General features: G+C 46.7%; 1 protein-coding gene across 1 annotated transcript in view; it reads right to left on the minus strand.

Annotated features, from left to right (window-relative positions):
• Positions 1-656: 656 nt before the first annotated feature.
• Positions 657-21,519, minus strand: part of LOC144719101 (arf-GAP with dual PH domain-containing protein 1-like) — a 32,942-nt gene continuing 12,079 nt past the window's right edge. The window contains exons 2-11 of the mRNA XM_078594927.1: positions 16,569-16,699; positions 14,808-14,899; positions 11,625-11,707; positions 9,569-9,681; positions 9,071-9,217; positions 6,849-6,932; positions 6,171-6,233; positions 5,364-5,441; positions 4,488-4,716; positions 657-3,883 (exon numbers count right to left, since the gene is read on the minus strand). Of these exons, the coding sequence (XP_078451053.1) occupies positions 3,855-3,883; positions 4,488-4,716; positions 5,364-5,441; positions 6,171-6,233; positions 6,849-6,932; positions 9,071-9,217; positions 9,569-9,681; positions 11,625-11,707; positions 14,808-14,899; positions 16,569-16,699 (1,049 nt within the window). The 3' untranslated portion in view covers positions 657-3,854. The remainder of the gene's footprint in view (positions 3,884-4,487; positions 4,717-5,363; positions 5,442-6,170; positions 6,234-6,848; positions 6,933-9,070; positions 9,218-9,568; positions 9,682-11,624; positions 11,708-14,807; positions 14,900-16,568; positions 16,700-21,519) is intronic.

Below are 21,519 nucleotides of genomic sequence, written 5' to 3' on the forward strand. Positions count from 1 at the left end.
ACATCACAAAAAGTCAACCCCCACCCTCAAATATGACGTCACAAAGCTCTGCCCCCTCCCCCACCCCACTCTCACACTCCCTCCTGTAGGAGTCAGCACTACACGCCACGCGTGGTGCCGCGGAGCGCTACCCCAGCGCTCCCCGAGCCCCCTCTAGGGCTGGTACTACACCCACCTACGGGGCGTCCGCGATGACGGTGCATGGCACGCCGTGCCTCGCTAGAGCCGGTACCACACAGTGCCATCTGATGTCACTACACATATTAACGCGATCTAACCCCCCAAAAAAATCCTGTATTATGAATGCCAACTTGTGTTTATAATCACAAAAATAGAATTGAGCTACTTGGTGCTCGTGGGCTTGAAACGGTGGTTTTTTTGTGTGCTGCATGTACAGTAACATTGTATAATAATTCCCTCCCCTCCTGGAAGTCTACGGCGCAGATTAAGCATGCACATACCTAAATCGTCTCGTGTTCGGGCGTTGAATGTGTTCCTAACATCGCAGGAACGTGAGAGATAGCCGTGGCTTGTGAAGGTCATCCAGAAATGGATTGACAAAGGGCTGTTCTTGACATGTGAATCAACCACACTTGTGTATGTAGACCTCAAAAACATGGCCTTTTGCTGGTAAAAAAAGGTCAAACGGCAGCGGATTTTCCATTTGTTATTTATTAATGTTTGTTAATCACAATAGGAATCCTTACAAGTAAAAACAATACAGCTTAAGCAATCAAAATATTAAATCTTAAAAATATCCAGCAGCCCCATTCTCTATCTAAAACTTGGTTTACTTTCATATTAAGCCGAGCCAAACCATAACTGACACCTTTAGTAGCAACAAGATTAACGCGTGTGGCATGGAGTAATGTTACACGTTTCAAACAAACAAAAAGTACATCTCATTTAAACGATTAATATGGTTGTTCTATAATTCAACCTCTGAAAAACTATTACGCTAATATCTACGGAGAACGAAATCAATCTGCGAGTAAAGCTGAAATAAAGAAGTAGGTTATGGTATCGCTCAGTTTAGTTTCATCGTATGCAAAACGCCTTAATTAAGATATGCTAAAAAAACATAAAAAATATGAAAACGGGCGATTAAACCATAGAAAACAGCACTTCAAGTAATAAATCAAATACCACGGTGTGAAAACCCAGGGGTGCCCAACTCCTATGTGACGTCACCAGACGTGTTCCTGAGCGCCGAGGAACTTTGAAGAAATAAAAAATCAGAATCGAGGCGACGACGAATGCACTCGTGCAGCAAACCGTCGAGTCTCAAGAAAGTGGGCACGTGGTGGCTCAAGGCCTGCGGATCCAGCGCTGTTGGTGGATCTTCCAGAGGCTTGTGAAACATCCAAACCCACTGGGCAGCTGCCACTTGGCCCGGAGATGGTAGTAAAGTGTGTTCATTAACCCGATTGTGCGGCACCGTTTGAGTGTTGGGCTGCCGTATGCCGAGTGGGTTATTTCCGGGAATTCCGGGTTCGTCCCCCACACAAAGCAGGAAACTTGAAAATTGTACTAGAAGAAGACATTGCAAAATGTATACGGTAAGTCATTCAACGCATGTTCACACAACACTTTGCTGTAACGCGGTGATTCCACAAAGGAACACTTTTCATGGAACGCTCCCCGTTATCGCGCAGAACGCGTCTGTTATAATGCGGAACGCGCCTGTTATAACACGCTTTTTGAGCGGTACGATACAGTATGCGGAATGACAGTGACGCGGTGGCGTACCCCAAGTACATCGCATTGCGCGAAAGTTTAGTTTTTACATTATTTATGACGAAATGTTTCCGTTAAACGCGCTGTCCGCTTAACGCCGTACTTTTCAGGAACACATCAACAGCGTTAAGCGAGGAATTGCTGTATGTGGAGAGGTCGGTAGCCTACTTGCTAGGCCGCCATTTAAGCATCAAGCATGCCGTTCACACGATCCACCTTCCCACCTTTAAGGCACGGCATTCAAGGCATTTGCCGCCACCTTTGCGAACATATTGTAATTTTTGAGCGACCTCTGTATTAATTTAGCTCGGTTTGGTTTATGCACTGATTGTGCGGGTATGTGTCTATTATGGATTGCAACTAAGAGACATGATTTACATTTTCGTAAAAAAATTGAAATTATCTACGTGGCTGGCGCTCATTTGTTTAAGCTGGTGGCTCCTCAGCCATTGGTGAAAACTCCACATTCCTATGATGGGATCAAGTCTATCCATGGTAAAACCACCATTGAAATACGAGTAGCCCGGAAAACACTCTTTGCAAAGGCTTCTCACAGAAACCAATTAAGTAAGCATTGCTCACAACTTGTGTTTGACACCCCTGGTATCGCATTTTGGCACAGCATTATTGATCACGGGTATCACAGCGAGATGCATAGGTCTGGGTCTCGGCAGCACTGTACGTTGTCCGTTAGCGGCGGGGGGTGAGGGAAGGACAGAGAGGAACACACAATTTTGTTTGCGACACATGCAGCGGATGCCTGTTTCGAAGCTGGAATCCGATCCCGTCAACCAGATTCCCCGGCCAACTGAGCATGGAACATATTCAGACTGCGCAGGTTTGTAGCGGCGGGTGTGGGGAGGGCACAACTAAAAATCCAACACAACATATTTAAAACCACGGTTGGGTTGAGCCCCCAGGTACACGGCATTTGCTTGATGGCTGCAAAAGTTGGACCACCACAACTCCTATTTGCCGCTCATCATATAAATAAAATTACGTTTTAGGCCATCAATCCATTGGGTTTCCAGACCCCAGCCTGACTGCTGATGAGCGAGGCTGAGCAGGCTGAAACCCGTCCACAGCGTTTGCTTGCTTTAACAAATGTTACTTGATAATATCAGTCTGGAAAGCCAATAAGGGTGATGGTTTTAGACATTTGTTGTAATTCTATGTGGAGGGACACGATGGAGTTCTTCTTTTAAATTTGTCAGCCGATTGGAGCTGACAGTTGGGCCTAGGGTCCGTTAATGGCCGAAGTCGCAGGCTGGTTTATTGTAAATGTTTCAGGTTGGCCCGGTGACGAGGGTTGCCATCCGTCCCTAAATTATCCTGGACACTACATATATCAGACGGTTCTCCAAGTCACTACTTTGACTCTTAGCGACTCCAAAATATCTCGCGTGATTAAGCATCGTTATCCAAAAATCCTATTTGTCAGGATATGGCACTTTGAATGAAGTATTAATACATCTGAGTGAGGTTTTTGTGTGTGTAAAAGGTGGAAACCCTTACCGATGGCTCGATGCAACCTTGCTTTCATACCCCAGGAAGGGTCTGTGTGCATACAGCTGCCTGATGCAAGGGTCATACAGAGGCCACAAATATTACAGAGAAGGCTGTTCTTATACCACAGCTTCAGGCGTCATAGCAACGGTTATAATTTCCAAATAAGGTGAAAAAGAACACGAAATTATAACTGGTGACGTCACTAGATATGCCATGTATATAGACAATGATCCCCCTATCGCCTTTTTATACTGTTGGGGTAAGTGCTGTTAGCGAGTACATTTTAAGGGCGGCGGCAACGCATACCAAGTGGGTGGTGTGGCCTGCACCACGCCCCGACTGCCTTTTTCTCCCCAGCGCTAAGCTTTTACACACACCGCACCAGGTAGGTACTCGTTTAACGCCAACTATACCAGGTCGCTGTACATAATACCTGCCCACTGTTGGGCGGGCTTGCAGGGCACTGTGGGATATTTTCCTAGAATGCTTTATCTCCTGAATACGTTTCACTTCGGCGTTATTTGATTCGGGCGCGCTGCGTTTGTCCAGTGGCACGAGTTGGGGGGAGGGGGGCGAAGAAGTTGCGGTCCCAGCAGCGGGCGGCGGCTTCATGGCTTGTGCTTGAAGTACGCTTCCACTGCGCAGAGAGAGAAAGAAAAGAAAGAGGAAGGCGTTTCACCCCGCTACTTTAATACGCGTTCGTATTGATGTACGTATGTATGTTGAAATAGTTTTGCACCGTACATAGCCAACCCTGCTCATCGGAGGTGTTAATTACTGTAAGGGACTGCAACGGCTTGGGAAGACCTTCATCCAACAGTGAAATGATAATGGCTGTTGATGATGATTGTTAATGCTCTTTGGCCAATAGTGGTGCAGCGGCATGCGGTGTGGATTGGGCTGTGAACCCATCAAACCTGAGTATGATTGCCGGCCACGGGTAACATCAGTGGCAAGTAATCAATCGGTTTTGGTGCCCCCCCCCCCAACACACAATAAAAAAAAATGTGAAGTTATTTATATGAAAACAAGTCACATCAGTCTGTGCCGATGCAAAATAAGTCCCACTCACCTCTACGGATCGCGGTTTGCCGTCCGCATAAGCATTACAAATAATCCACCAACGGTGAGCCGCAGATTACGGGAGGAGTATGCCCCCAACAATCCACGAATTGCAGGAATTACCGGACTATTGGGAGCGTGGATTATTCGAGTCCTGCTGTGACAGAGGTAGGCCTTACTGACGTAGTCCTGTGGGCACATGCTGCGAGCGATGATGCTCTTGAAGGCGCCGATCCATTCCTGCTGATCCGCCTCCTTCTCGCACGCAAACAGAAAGCCGCGGTCGGGAGTGGTGATGGTGATGCCGAACTGCCACCGGTAGCCCTGCGTGCCGCCAGGCAAGCCCTCCTGCACCGAGTAGCCGTGGTCCGAATGCCCGAGGAACACCTCGCCCTTGGCAAACGCATCCTGCGTACGTACGGGCGTACAGATGGGCATACAGACGGGTGGGTGGGCGGGCAGTTAGGCGTCGATGGTAGTCACAGCAATGCACATGTAGTGAATGAAAGTATTGAGAGCTCTTGCCATTGACACCTGCCCAAACCGGCAGCATTTGTTTAACAAGCATGACTGCTAAGTTTACTGTGGAGACAGCCCTACTCAGTCTCAAGATGCCAGCACACATTGGCCTACTCTTCTCTGAATGACATCACAGGATATTTAAGATCCGCTGTGAAACAGACGGTGCGTATGTTATGGGTAATACACCTGCAGCAGTAACTAGGGGAACCTCTGCATCAAGCTGTGAACGCACCTTGATAAGACCGACAAGACCAAAGACCAAAAATTCCTCCACAGTTTATTTTAAACGAATGCTGCTTGATAAGCCAAAAGGCAGATGGATAATTTAATTGTATTTATTTAATTTATATATGGCACCATAAAATGGAGTTCTAAATGTATTTACCTTTACCATAAATGCTTCATGGCAACGCATGTTGAGTTTGCATATGATATTTTGATCAATGAATCGGTGGACTGTTACGTGCCCGATTACTTAGACACACAGAGAACAGGCCGCTGCAGTCGTGAAAAGATGAAGAGGGTGGCTTTACCAGTGGGTCCTTAAAGTACATGAGGCGACGGTCGGCGGCATCCAGAGTACACCACCTCTTCTTGAACCCCTCCCGTTGCTGCGAAATATATACATGTACATATGTGGAATTTCACACCATACGTAACCAACCACGCTTATTGGAGGTGCAGAGGAAGGACAACAAACCAAATACAAAAAGCATCGCAACAATAAATCTAGCCACGTCGGTAGTCGGTTAAAGCCAAATTACCTCCGCAGCCGAGTATACGGCTTACGGTTAAAACATCGACGAACACTACCAATGGGTGACTACGGCAAACCGTCCGAAACAGAACCGTCATCTCGTGCAACGTTGAGTCATCGTTTCGTCAGCATTCCCAAGTGTGTTATTTCGGAATAAAAAGGAAATTATAACAAAAACTATTCCTTCCTGTGCCTGATATTCACCGTTGTTTGTGCGACCAGGAATACAATTGTAAGCGGATAATCGTCCAGCAATTTGCAACCAGTTTTGGCGGATTTTAATGCAGTACCACGTTCGCAAATCTGACCTTTGCACACTCAGTAATGTATTCTATATCTCACGAACAATCACTTCTCAAATACAGGAAAACATTTTCAGGAAAAGAGGGTGCTTCCCCACCCCCCCCCCCCCCCCCCCCCAGTAACCTAGGGGTGGATGATGCAGATATTAATTTACATAGGCGTTCACACATCTGAATATTTAGCAAATCCGCCTATACCTCATTCTCCAGAGAGCGCAATACGTCACGTACTGTTCAACAGTTCGGCAGCGGATTGCACTTCAGCTGCTGGCATGCCTTACCCTTGGCCCTGTCTTCTCCATGTATCCTTCTTTGATGTAATTTCTGGAGAGTTTTTGGATCAACTGAAAAAGAGAAAAGTTGTCAATTGACATCATAATTTACGGGGTACACGATACCGTGGCAGACTCTGCAAAACAAATCTGGGGCTGTGTCGGCGACTGCCAAATCTTACGTTAAAAGAATGTAAAAAAAATTGGGTTAATATCCGTGTTAACGAAATGGGTTTCCTTGAGGTCTTCGAAGTAGAAACAACGGCAAGCATTTAGACGGGACCCTCTGTGTAAACAGATGGCATTATTCTATGATGGCGAAATGTTAAATACTGCACCCGGTATACAGGAGGTCGTGGTTTCGATTTTGACCCCTGATGCCTGTACATTTGGCATTTGAACACTCTCCCCGTGGTCGCGTGGATTTTTCTCCGGTTCCTCCGGTTTTCCCTTCCACATTCAGAATCGACGTGAATTCAGAGTATTTGGCTGCAATACATTTCCACGCGAGAAGCCAGTTTGTTGAGCTATCATTTGTGAACAAGAGCTATATAGCCCCGAACCTCTGATTAGCACGGTTGGCTACGTGCTGTCACGAAAGAAGTTCTACATACGGTACATGCCTACAGTGGGCCTTGGTAAAAGAAAAAATAGTTTAGTTTTTATGTTTCGCTATCTTGCACTCACATCCACGTCTTGGCTTCCGGGGAACGCCACCTTGTGGTAGTGGAAGCGCGCAGCTCGGATAGCGTTGTACCAGTCGACGATTTCCTGCCGCCGAGACAAACGCACACCACGCGAGAGGGCACACGGAGTCCCGATTAATTATTATTATTATTCGAATTTCCATTGAATCGCTGAAATAAGAACAGACGGAGAGCAAGAAATACTCCTAGACGCTTCATCCACGAATTCAACTTCATTAGCGATTGTAAGCGTGAGTTCTCAATCAAATAAGATGGAAAAATGGGGGGGGGGGGGGGGTGGGAAATGTCTCACCTCTGTGCCTATTTTGTGGCACTCACTAGCCGACGGAGGTTGGGGCTACGCGATGTCATCATTCAGCTGAAGCACAGGGTGTTGCTTGTAGGGGGTGGGGGTGGGGCAGGGTTTCCAGCCTTCAGGATGTGGGATGTGGGGACGCCCTCTGTTTTTAAAGGGGCCCCGACTAATGAACCACGAAGAAAATAGCCCCTTACAATTATCGACCTAGAAACATGATTTTCAGCGTTCCAACTCGGCGGCGACCACGCGAACGGGCAGAGTTCGCTGATGCAGAGAGTTTGACCACGGCTGGGGCTGCGAGGGCTTCTGCTCACGACCACCGACTCGTTGACGTGCGAGGTGCTAAGTTTGTGGAGCAGCCGGCGAATACGAAGTCTCTCGGAAATCGACACTCGCAAATAATACACGGCCCTATTCTTAGATTGGCAATCCGCGACACTCAATTTTCACAAACGTTAATCGGCGTGGCATTGCTGGAATGTGGTCACACTCAATACGTTCTTGCATAACAGGCAGAGAGTGCTAAACGTTTAACACTTTGCTCAACACCAAAAAGAACTAACTGACGTGACCGTGTTTTACGGATTCCGACGATGATGAATCCTGTCCGTAATCTCGCACGTTGTTTCGCGTTGTGACAGGTAAATTTTGGCAGGGAAAAATAAAAAGTGGCTAACGAGAACAAATATGACCGTGCGAGATTTATGCCTTTCCGCCTCTAGCGTCGCCGTTACCACTGAGGGTGCGCCGATGCCCACGACAAGTGTGGAAACTCCCACACCCGCCCATTTTATTGTTATTTCACACCAAATGATCCGTCTCATTCCTCTTCTCCTTTTCATTTCCATGTTGTATGTCTCTCTGTTGAACTTCTTACACACCGTACGTAGCCAACCGTGCTAATCGGAGGTGCCGGGAAATGACAACAAACTAAATACAAACAGCAGTTCTAAAGAAATTAATTTTTTATCTCGATGATTTAAAAGTGCATAGCTCCAGTAGCTTCCAAATATTGGAAGGAAGAGCATTCCAGACGGCCGCAGAAGCGCATCTGAAAACATGCGATACAGTGACTGCCTTTGTTCAACGGCCAGTCAAAAGACGTGGCGAGGATGACCGGAGTTTGCGTGATGGTTTATCTTCATTGATGAGATCAGCAAGGTATTGTGGGTCACAAGAGATGATTCATTTGTGAACCACAATATCATCTTCGGAATTACTCCAACGGAGCTTCTTATTGAATATGACGCAACGTGGATTCATACAGTGGCATCTAAATGCAACCACACGGTGGTTGAAAATCTGATGAAACTAAACGTTTTGTCAAGATGAGAATCTGGTCCTTTGACAAAACAGTTATTGCCAAGCTCCCTTTTCCCTTCACATTACATAGGCAGGTAACGACGTGATAATTCATCTCTTAAAGTATATTCTTACACTTACGATAAATGACACGGTTGCACCCGAGTCAATAGCCGCATGACTCATAGGGCTATACCTAACAAATGAAACTGAAAACTGAAACTGACACATCGACTCATGCATGCTACATACAATCAATTATTTATGATTTATAGAAAAGACGTGCAAATTATACGCGAATGTTACATGTTGCATAAACTATTGGAGCGACAAAACTGTCCAAGCGAGACACAAAACCGAGAATATAAACGAGACGAGAAAGTAAATAGATTCTGGTAGAGGGATTGTGACTGCAAATTGCAATGATTGGTCGAACCGCTGGGCAGGTGAATTGCTACAATTGGTCGAACCGCGACGATTGGCAGGCAAATCACTACAATTGGTCGAACAGCTGGGCAGGGGAATCGTGACGCACGTCGGAACTTTCCTCACACCGCCGCGATGCTTGCGTCATGGCAACGGAGGCCCACGTGCCTACGCACCTTTCCTTCCTCGTGGTAGATGAAGATGTTGCGGGTGCTGAAGTCCTTCAGGTAGGTGATCTGCAGGCCGTTGGGGTTTCCAATCTTCGTCGGTTGGAAAGTGGGGTTGATGTCCGCGATCTTCACCGTGGCTTTGGGCTCCTTGCCCTGGTGCGACAAGAGGTCACAGTGGGGGTGGGTTGAGGGCAGGACATGTGGCAGGTGTGACGTATGGGTTTTGTGCAGCGCCCTTTGGTGAACGAGGACCTCTTTAAATTTTCCATTGCTCAGTTTCTCCGAGAAAACGAGACAAACATTTTTTAGCATTAACATTTTTTTTTATTAATCCCAATGCAGTGGTTTTCCTATGGATTGACTACACCCTGTCACAGGTCTGCAACCCATCGTATGGAGACTCTGGCCACTGCCAAAAGGGGACAAACACGGGGATACATATATACATTTTACATTTAAGACAAGTCATAGATGGTGTGTGTGTGTGATGCCCCAGACACTTGCATCAAACTTGGTGAAGTACTTCAAGCTGCCCTCCTTCTCCGACAGAATGAACTTCCTCTGCAGGAACTGGCCATTGTCACGGCCCCTCTTCCACAGCACGCCTTCCCTGTAGCCTGCAGCACATCATCGTCACCGTGAGCCTTGATCAATTCACTGCCAGCCGTACCTTTCTTCATTATTGACGACTTGCAGCTCAGCACACGGCAGATGCCTGCGCAGCGCGACTCATGACCTCCTCTTGATACCAAGATCCAGGATGGTCATGTCTATGCGCTGCTTCTCGGTGGCAGCCCCAACAGTCTGGAACGCCATCACCCCTCTGCACATTCACAGCATAACCTCAATCACCTCCTTCAAGAGACACTTAAAAACTCACCTCTATAACCACGCGCTTTCGAGCGGCTCTGAGCTTGGCTCCGTGCCTCTGAGTTGCGGCCGTTACGTCCGCAAATTTGCGCGCGTTATAAATTGCATTATTATTATTCCATGAATGAGCTGATCTCATTTCCCCCCCAATCTCTGTGTTGGTCGTCCTCTCAGGCGCGGTCCTTCCACTGGCTTCTGCTCCCATCGTTATTCTCCCCCACTGGCTATCGCCCCTTTCATTGGTCAAACTTTGCGCCAGCTTTGACATTTTAAGTTCCGTCAGCAGGATGTGTGATGGCCTGTTAAGCAAATGCTGCCAGATGGCTGGACTTTACATACATTTATTTTCGTTGACTTACAGTGCTATAGGGAAGCTGTGCCACGTCATACTCTCAGACGTGATAGAAAAATCGCACTCGAAGAAAGAAAACAACTCGGAGGCGTGAGGAGGAACCAAAGATGAGCAGCAAGGCAGCGGCCAGGTGGTGAGCCGGTGCCAATTTCCCACCCCCATCAAGCTCTGCAGTTCTCTACTTATTAATGTGTTATAGTATCAGCCAATTACTGTTTACATGAGCATTGAACAGTTAGAGTCTACAATTTCTGGACTGCCTTAAACTAAACTTTTTCATTTTACCAGGTAAAGTCCACGGAGCTATATAACTCTTTTTTCAGAAGCGATCTGGCCACAAATGATAGCCCAATGAAGTGACTTATCACGAGGAAATGTATAGCAGCCAACCTGCAAATATACAGGTGTCAGGATTGGGGTTAAACCCACGACCTCCTGCATACCAGGCGAGGGAGTTAACATCTCATCACCGCGACGCCTTTTCCTGGCAGCCAGGGTATGGCTCATTGATGCCCAAGGGAAGGGAATTTAAAGCATTTGTGTGATGCACAAACCCTCGCCTTCATTTTTGCTGGATGACAGGCATGCGCTACCAATGCCCAGATATTCGAGGCCTCTGGATGACTTCCTTCAACCTAGTCCATGGTGCATTCCATTCCCGTCTGCTGAACGTGTCTGTCATCAGCATCAACAACCGTGGTCAATCTACCGCTGGATGAAATCTCCCCAAGCCGTCACCACCTCCCACAATCCATCCATGCAATAATCCACTTAGCACCTTTTGAACATCATTTGATGTCATTGCTCCATCTCCTCGGTGAGCGTGCTCTCAGACCCATTCAGCTTCTTGGCTGTTGCGTCATTACTATTTCTTGATCATCGGCCGTCATCCCTTCTAAGCCGTGACGTGCCCTGCCCAAGCCCGCTGACCTTTCTTAACAGTTTGAAGGATGTAATTGACCCGCGATCATTCTCGAATGATGCGTTCCTCTTCCCGTCTGTCAGTGTCATTCCTTGAGATAATATTTTGCCACTGCTGAGAAAATTGTGCAAAGAACCGCCAACCCAAACACTCCCGCCCGTTCAGGCAAAGGCCGAGAATTAAACGTTAGAACCCCCCGCCATCGCAGCAGTGCCGATTCCAACGCTTCTAAAAAAAACGGGCATTAGCATTTTGTTGCCAAGGTCACACAGGATAGCCTCCGTCCGGTCAACATTCACAAAAGACACCACCGCTGTGGGCCCCTGGCACGGGACCCAGAAATTCTGGCGCGCGTTACGACACGGTCTTGATTTCCAATGGCGAAGGAGGACACAGCGAGGGGCGAGTGTAGTCACCTGCCGAATACGGCTCCTGCCGGTCGGTGAAGATGAACTCCTGCCGCTCGTACTTTGCTCTGATCCACTGCTCCCGCACGACTCTGGTGATGGGATGGGGGGGGGGAGAAGGATGAGTGACTCCGTGAATGTATGCATGTATGTACGAACTTCTTTCGCACCGTACATAGCCTAACGTGCTAATCGGAGGTGCCGGGAAAGGACAATAAACTAAACACAAAAAGCTATTCGAAAGAAATGAGCTTTCAATCTAGATGATTTAAAAAGTGCATAGCTCCAGTGGTTTCGTAATATTGGAAGGAAGAGCATTCCAGACGGCTGCAGAAGCGCATCTGAAAGTGCACAATGCGGTGACCGTCTTTGTTCAATGGCTAGTCAGAAGGCGCTGCGAAGATGACCGGAGTTCGCGTGATGATTTATGCTCCTTGATATCAGCAAGGTATTGTGGTGAATATGTGGCAAGCACTTTGTTTCGATTTAAAGCTTTCGTGACTGCAGGGATTCATATTCTTGGTTCTTTCGGTAAAGTCATGTAGAAGGGAAATAATAAAAGAATAAAAATTCAACATAAAATAATAATAGTGAGAATTTTATTTTATTATGTTTTATTTTTATTGTTTCCCTTCTACGTGACTTTACCAAAAGAACCGAGATTAACCACTTCGTGTGTAATGAGTGCAACCTTATCATGTATTCGTTCGGCAACAAACCAATGCAGCTTCACGCGAGTGCTGGACGGACGGTCGGATCTTGCAGTACCCGTCATGACACGTGCCAGAGAATTTTGTACACGCTGCGGCTTGCTACTGTTTTTCCTAGACATCCTGTAGAGTAGTGAGTTGCAATAATCGATAGCGAGGCACACCCCAGCCTGTATCCACTGCTGGATGACGTCCTCCCCCATGCCTGTGCGGGCAGTGAGGGATATTTAACCATAGTTCACCACACTGGGCAACTGGCTTGCACATATGAAACAAAAATAGAAAGGGGGCAAAGCGTTATTCATGAATAACCATTTTACCAAAAAAATGTAAACGCTCAATGACAAACGACGTCCATTTAAATATTGACGGGGAGAGGTGGGGTGGGGGCAACTTCCTCTTTTGTGCCCCCAAGTGTGAGGAGCATAGAAGTACACTACAACGATGAATTTTGCTGAACTGTCGCCTACTCCCCACCATGTAGCCACGCAAGCCCTACGACAAACCGCCCGAGCGTGTTCCAGGCTTTAGCTGGTTAACTTCCAGGGTCTGATAACATTGAGTGGATCCCACCCAGGTGATAGCGGTCATAAGCAGGCTGGGTACTGGACGTTTATCAAACCCTTCCCCGTCCCAGCAGTTTGACGAATTGCCACAATTCGTGGTTCGTGCTTTTGAATTCAGAATTCAGGAAATGGTGATTGCGGTTTGTTTATGTTTTTGTCCCCATCTATACCGGGCAATGCGTTTCGTTCAATAGCTTACAATACGGAATTGTGTCATTTCCATACAAATAATTATCAATGCTTATTATTGGCACCGATTCGATGCACGTGTCGTGAGCGCAAAGGGTGGTTTTGAGGGACGAACTGACGGATCGTCACACGCACCTACGTGCGCGTTTGTCGACGCTTGCCTTGCTACGTCGTTCACAAGGACGTCCACTTTGTGACTGGCAGTGTCGCTTCTTCAAAACAATGCTTACGCTACGGGCTTTTTTGTAATTTCCAGGGTGGCAGATTTCCAGGCCGTGGTTTGGCCGGGCTACGGCAGTACGACTCGTGTTACCATCCCAGCCGATCGATTATCGTTGTGTGTTAATGCGTCCCATCGCTCGGCGAGAGAGAAATTACGACATCAGCAAGCTCGTATGATGCAATGCGTCAATTTAAAATGCACCACTTAATGTAATTTAGTTCATTAAGAAAATTACAATAATTTTACACAAATAAAATTCCTGACCTAGAAAGCACGACTCTGCCAGAATTCCCTGCAGAGATTTGATAAACTATCGTGAATTCTGGGATGGAACTTCAATACATTTTTTAAAGATTTTTCTCTCATGTTTACCATCTTGTTTGCATTGTTTCTCATTCGTTCCGTCTCATTTGTACATTTGTCCCCTGCGTTATGCAAAATGTGACATAGGCACATGACTTAAATCAATCTCAAATTCACCGCTTCTCACACGCATCATTTGATACACACATCATGAACCTAAGAATCAATATTAAATGTTGATTGGCCAGTATTTTGTAAACCCATGCAAGTCTGCGATGTCTGCGTGTGCGCTCAGTCACCCCTTCCTTTTCACCCCCATTCAACAACACAACGCATCGTGCATTTTTTTTAGTAAAAAAAAAAACACGGCAACTTGTTTGGCTACACGGAAGTGTCTCTTAAAAACTGGCGGCGCTATACACGGGGCATGTCCAGCAAGCGGCGCTGACATTGGTTGTCAAACCACCGCGTCCGGCACTGCACCCACCCTGAGCCAGCATAATCATCCTGGTCTGCGGTAAGAAACGCAAATCATTTTCTATCAGTTGTTTTTTTGTATTAAATCTCTGCCGAGAAATATGGGGCCACGGATTGGAAATGAGGCAATACGAGGAAGCACGAACCGGTTGTGTGCAATAGGGCTTAACCTCAACCTGGTTTGTCTGGGTCGGCACTCCCTACGTAAAATATTTCCGCAACCGGCACATCGCATCCACTTCACCTCTCGCTATGACTATGGCTACTCAAGATCAGAATCTTTGTTTTTTAAACTGGAGGAATCAGATGAGCTATAAACATAACACGAGAGGAGTGCAAAGTGTAAGGAAAGGTAAGCAAATCGTGATTTTTTTTCGTATCAGGTGAAGCCAACTGCTTAGTCACGTGTCACCTACTACTGCAGGCTATCAGTGCTCCGGAAAAAAATATCCAGTGAGGAAATGCAAGCCCTGCGTGCTAGCACATGCACCGCTATTTTTGTCAATGCTCTGATCACGCTCACATCACGCTGGACGGTGCGGGACGCTGGTGAGAAATTCATCTCAGGTGTAAAGCGCCGTCTGGGGGGAGGGGGGCCGGGTGGGGTGGGAGGGCAGTGTTGCCTCGCAACAAGCCCGTCTGGCGACGGACACAAACGTTCCAAGTTCATTTTGTTCAACGAGACGAGGTACTCGAGAGAGACAAGAGAAAGAGATACACTCACTGGCAGTCGTTGGGTTTCGGCCGATAGTAGAACGGGGGGACGTGCTTCTCATATTTCGCTTTTACCGCTTTGTTTCCGAGGCTTGCCATGAACTGAGGGGGAGGGGGGAGAGAAAGAATGGGGAGGGAGAAGCGAGAGAGAGAAAGAATGGGGAGCTTTATTTGCATGGAGTCTGAATGCGGTCACGGATAAACGAAGGCGCACGCAAGTGCAGTGCTCAGCGTTGTTATGCACTGACACTTAGTTTTGGTTCGGTGGAACTTTTAACATTTCAACCACCACCGCCCCTGAAATTCAGCTCAGTAGGTCGAGCAACGGAAAACAATGCGAATTAGGATCCCAGTTAGGGTTAGCGGCCTGTGAACATACAGGTCCCTGTCACAGAAATGTGGACTTTTTCACCTCTTGTCACAGGGCAGCCACCAATAAAGGTGTGACCAACGTTCATTTTGAGTGTGGGAAACTTTAACGCCCTTACAAGATGGTGTTTATTTACTACATTTTTAGGCATTCGTTATTTGGTGTTCCAGCATATAATTAATAATTCCATGTTTATAAAAAGCAATAGCATTGTTAAATGTATTTGGGGAATAATGAAAAAAATATTATTATTAAAATGCTCTTTGTTTAACCCTGAAAGCCTCAATGGGCTTCAAGACGTTTTCAGGACGGTCCTGCAATGAAATGTTCATCCAGTTTCATCCGGTTCGATTCAAGAGTCTTTTGCGTATGGGAGGAAATCCAGCATACGGGAAAAACCCACATTCTCGAGCAAACCACGCAAAGGGTTCCAGGCAGATGGATCAAATAATCTATTTGCGGTCCTGCCACCTGCTGAGCCATCACTGAGCCTGACAGGTTTGTGAGTTTCACAAATCTCTCCGTGTTCCGCCAACCCTTAGTTTTATCTTTGTTTAGTTTGCTTAACAAGGTGGGAACTCAATGAGGACAGCATAGTTGGATGTGCACGAGTGACCTGGGTAACCAAAACTACAAAAATCTTCAAAAAAATATATACAGCAAGAAAGATAGAACCACAGCAGGACAACAGCATTACAGGATAAATTAAATATACTGCACAAATATAGATACAAATACAGCATTGCCTCGTTATTCACAAACTTGTTATCCGCAATTTTGGCTATCCCGTCATTCGCATCTGGTACTCTACACGACTGCATTGAGAGACAGAGAGAATGTGACGCGAGAAAGTGATGAGACAAAGTGATGAGAGAGAAATTGACGAGATAAAGAGATGAGAGAGACAGAGATAACTTCTCGAAGCTTTAGAAGCGTCTGCAGATGTTGCGCGTATAATATTCGTCGGCCAAAATCATTATCAGCTAAATTTGCTATTCATGAGCATCTCCGAAACATATACCTCATGAAAAACGAGGTAATGCTGTACGGCTCAGTATTAAATTAAACTAAAAGTTCGCGTAACGTACAATGGGGTCGACCAAATTACTTTTAAAACACTCGCGGAATTCACCGGGTTGCCTGTCGTCGTCCCCCCCCCCCATCAACCAGGACACGTTCAGGTACATGGGCCTGGCATTTTTTGTCACCCAACATTCTGCAGCACGCCTTTGTTTTTGTGTGCAGAAAAAAATATAATACAAATATTTTAAAAACCAACTCATAGCATGCGCCACCATACACGGCTCGAACGCAGATGGTCCTTTAGACACCGGCGTTGCCGTCGTGACGTCCCTTTAAAAGCCGCGACCCGAAAGGGACGCGAACGGGTTCGACTCTTACCTGCACCTGCTCGTCGTTCCACTTGTCCGCGCGAGTGGACTTGATCTTGCTGGTGTCCCGCAGGTTCGCGTGGATACTCGAGCATTCCCGGCACAGGAAGACGCCCAGGGAGTACGATGCCCATTCGGGACCTGCAGGGAGTCACGTCGTTCGGTCTCGGCGGGCAGCCCCGGCGGCGCGTAAGGCCTCGTTGTCCACTCGCACGTGCACATTTATTTTTGACAGAAATGTGTTAAAGCGTCCGCAAACGCACCACCCTCCGCGCACCCCCCCCGCTCTCCCACATCTCCCATCAACTATAACGTCAGCAATAGTGATTGGAATGTATATACCCTCTAAATGTAACAGCAACTCGATACGCTTTGCAAAGATGAAAAACTACATTCGGGCAGAACGTGCGCAGGGTGGTGTTTCCAGCTTAGCGGTCCGTTGCTGGATCGAGCGACAGTTACGTCTGACTAACTCACGATAATATTTCGCGACTTTCACTGCAAGACAAAATTATGTATGTATGTATGTTGAACTTCTTTCGCACCGTACATGGCCAACTGTGCTAATCGGAGGTTCAGGAGAAAGTGCAGGTGTGCATCAAACATCATGTATCTTTACTGTGGGTAATATTTGCTAAGTTGTCCAGTGAAATTTTTTTACGAAATTAGAATGTCTTTCTCGCAACGATTTGAGATTTATTTTTGCGACTTTCCACATTAAGGTGTTGGCAATGTCCCAGGGAAGGGAAACCCACGTGGTTTATTCAGAGTATGCTTCAGTAGACCGCGGGTGCCTCACCTAGAACCCCTAAAGGAATTACAAGAGCAGTTTGGAGAGAATCGCCTTGGCGAGAGGACAGGGTGGGGGACACGTGATCTTGGGCCTGTCTTGGCCTGAGTGGTGGTTGTGGTGGCTCCTGTGCAGAGTAATGGCACCACTGCCCAGTCTACCCAACATTTTTTATTTATTCATTATATTTCTGTTACGTTTTTTTTTACTTGTGCACGTGTGCTTTTGAATCGACATTAATTCCTCTGTGAAGCATCTTCAGAAGCGTTTGTATCCAGGTGCTGTATTGGTACTGTCGTTGTTAACCCCAGGCTAGATTGCTGCAGGGCAATGGGAATGTTTGAGATATGCCGAGACATTTTAGGCACCGCACAAATGCAAATCCTTGTGGCCTTCAGTCCACGGAAACGCTTTACTGAGTGGCAAAACTTTTTTTTCAATAAAGTCACCACCACCACCACCCATTGCGATGTTTGGACATTCCTTTTGAAGGAGCGCTATGCATGTGGGAGGAAACCAGAGTACCCAGAGAAATCCTGCACATACGAAGGGATAATGGCTAAAAAGGTCACTAAACAAGTCGATATTAAAGTGTCTCCCAGCTCAATCGAAATGCACTCATCTGTTGTTATTGGCCCTGAGTTTGTGTTCTAAATTCCATGTTTCCATGGCAGGGGCCATTGTTTCCATTGGGCGATCAATGACTGTCTGCAAAGCGGTACCCATTTTCATTCATAAGTAATTTGTTTGGGACTGAGCCACCTAACGATTCGATCAAATGCTTCGTAAAACCCCCCCACCAACCTGATCAACCCATCACAGGTTAAATTGTCACGTGGTGTAAAATCATATGATCTGTCACATGGTACAAGGGTAACTCTCACCGTTAAACTGAACAATGGACAACCGTTTGCTGAATTCAGTTGCGAGAATTTCTCCCTCAACTAGCCGGCGAGCCGAGAGAATAATAATTGCCGCGTTTAAAACGCTTGTGCACCATGTGACCACATAATCTGTGCTGGGTCGTTAGAGGGTTTCACCAACGCCACCACCACCACACATTTGGTCAGAACATTACGTGGTCTAGCCGAAAAGAATCTACCGAAAATCATAAATTTGGCTGCGAAAACCTACGCATACACTATAGGTACTCATTTTATCAACCCCAGGGGATGACAGAATGAGTTGACCCTCGTCCGTGATCCGACTCGTAACTTTCTTCTTGAGAGGAGGACGCTCTTAGTCGAATCGCTAATCCGCTAAATCCCCTACGATATGAACTTTTTTTTTAAATGCCACGCGCTTTGATTGCGTAGCTCGATGGCAGGCAACTCTGATACAATGCAGAGGCAACAGAGAGTGGCAAAGGTCGCGTGCGCGCGGTCTCGTGCCACGCAACGACGTTTCCCCGCATTCGAAGACCACCGCGAACATCTGTCCGCAGCAGCGATGCAGCCGTGCGTAAAACTTAAGTTCACAATGTCGCCACATCGCTTCCATATTTCCACTTCCTCTAAGCCGGGTGCGCCCCCCACCCAAAAAATAACGAACCAAAATTGTGACGACACACGGGGCATTGAGAGACGGAAAGAGGAACGCGTCGCCGATTAGAGAACTAACGCGCAAGTTGGAGACGTTATTATGGACTCTCAAAAAACAAGGAGATGGGTTTCTGTGGCAGACGTCACTAGAAGGGATGCGATGTCAATTTGCCGCTGGTTCCGTAGCGTTCGAGGGGCAGCAGGGGGCAGATTATTTCGATTATTTGGCTGCTATACATGTCCACGTAATAATAAGCCACTTCGTAAGAACTATCATTTGTGAAAGCCAGGTCGCCTCTGACAAACGGAAGCTAACAAGCTCAGTGGGCTTTCTTTACCTGGTAAAAGAAACTAAAAAAATGTTTCGTTTTATATCTTCCTATACCGTGCACTCCTATCGTGTTCGTGTTTTTTGTCGTAACGTTCTGACCCGCTCACACTGGACATCTGTGAAAAAAGAGCTTTATAGCTTATCGGATTCCTCCAGTCTAAAGATTCTGAGAAGACAGAGAGGGCAAGGCGCCCCCCCCCCCCAATAGTTGAAGACTCAGGCCCCCACTTCCAAATAATTTTAGCAATGTCAGCGAGTATTGATACAATATATCTATAGGGTGGGTGAGGTGAGACCGATAAAAACAGGTTGATTAGTTACTCCATTCCGCTTTGCATTTGACGTATGTACGTATGTTGCACTTCTTTCACACCGTACATAGCCAGCCGTGCTAATCTGAGATGCGGGAAACTCTGACATCGTCTGCGGTGTGCCCTTCTCCTCAGTCATTGCCAGTGCCCCCCACATTAAACAGGGTCGCACCTGCAGAGGCGACGTGATTCAATGTGCAATTCCGAAATAATTCCCAAGCACTATCATATATTCTTTTCAAAGGGTGCATCCTGCGCGTTGTTTTCTTCACACGTTGTAATTATTTAAACCCAGGTCATTTTTGAAAGAACAGATCGTGGCCTCAATGGGTTTCCTGCCCGGTTAAACTAAAATAATCATCGTATGTGTCTCTCTCCGTTTGGTAATATTTCCTGAGAAGTGGTTTGCAACTTTGATCTCGCGATGACGGTGATGGTATCTCCGGGTTCTTGTTCGAGACATTGAGTTTCCCACCAGTCAGGTAGGAAATTGCAGCAATCGCGGGCACGAGTTGCACAAGAGTTGGACAAACCTACGTGTCTGTGTGTGTGGGACCACACCAGTGACGTGCGGTGAGGTCAATGGCTGGGGAGGCACTGGCTCGTGTCAGAGCCAGATTCACACACGGAGGGGGGCGTGGTCTCACGCAGGGGGCGTGTCCTCACTGAGGGGGCGTGGCTTCACTGAGGGGGGCGTGTTAGACACGTCCCCCTCAGTGAGGCAGATGTGATAGCTGCCTCCCCTGGTGCTTTTTCATTGCAATTTCATGACGAGACCAGCGAGCCTAAATATCTTTATACACATACGTGAAATAAGTTACCTGGAGTATGGAAGGCGAGGACATGAAATGAAGGGGTCTACAAACATTACATTGGTGACATACTGAGATAGTAACAGGCACGCGCTTATTGCCCGCGCTCCATCCAGTTACTGAGGGGTTGCGCAATCAAAGAGGAGGCTGAGCTCGTCGCTGCCTCACCTCTCGTCTCTTCCTGTATTTACAGCGGAGCTCCACAAATTTGGCGATTTTGACTATAAAAATGATTGGAATCGTACAGAAATGACATTAATAACACAGCTCAGTGGAAAAATCTTAATATTAGTTTATTTCATTATTCTTTTTTTTTTCGTAACAGCGATTTTCATTGGAGTATGACAGTATCAAACTGCCTCCCCTGACCGCACGTCCCTGTTGCTCAATTGCTGTCAGTTGAAGTTGGTGAGATCCCAGGGAGTTCCACCTGCAGTTTTTTTTATTATTGATAAATTAGTCAAATACTGTTTAACACGCAGGCTTTCGCCACCAATATTATCCGTAATACAGGGGTGCGCTGTGCACCGTCATATCTGCATTCACGTAACTCTCGTGTCTCATAGCAGTAATAAGACCATAAGTGAGAATAAGAATAGGATGTACCCTTTCTGGAAATAACACAGGAGGTGTTAAGTTGTTCAAACACCAAATAGACACGCCTATTGCAAGGCATCAAGTCTGCATTAACCGCACATACTTGTGCGTGACGTCATTTATGGACGCCCCCTTATAGCGGTGACGTGTTGACAAACAACGTCCGTGCACACGACTCTGACCGAGTGAAGGCAATTACAATGTTGTTGTAGAATACCTAGAGGGCTACAGTGTGGTAAAACTATAGGGTATTATTCTAGATATGAAGCTTTCGTGACTGCAAGGATCCATACTCTTTGTTGCCTCCGAAACGTCGTGATTTAATTTAGGTATTTTCATTTATTTTATTTTATTAACTATAGGGTAGTTGTCTACAATTACGTGACGACGAAAGTCTGAAAATATAACATGTTAACTCGGCCTGCAGAAATTATGGCCCAGAAATTAGTTTCCCTAGTAAGGCAGGCGCAGCTTAAAGTTATACATTGCCTCAAGTCTTGTGATAAATAAACGCTCTGATAATGTCTGCACTGTCTTTCAAACTGATTGGCCTACACCAGAGACAGCCTTCTTCATGGT

The sequence above is a fragment of the Lampetra planeri genome, chromosome 5 (assembly GCF_965212315.1).
Source record: "Lampetra planeri chromosome 5, kcLamPlan1.2.h2, whole genome shotgun sequence".
Taxonomy (NCBI): Eukaryota; Metazoa; Chordata; class Hyperoartia; order Petromyzontiformes; family Petromyzontidae; genus Lampetra; species Lampetra planeri.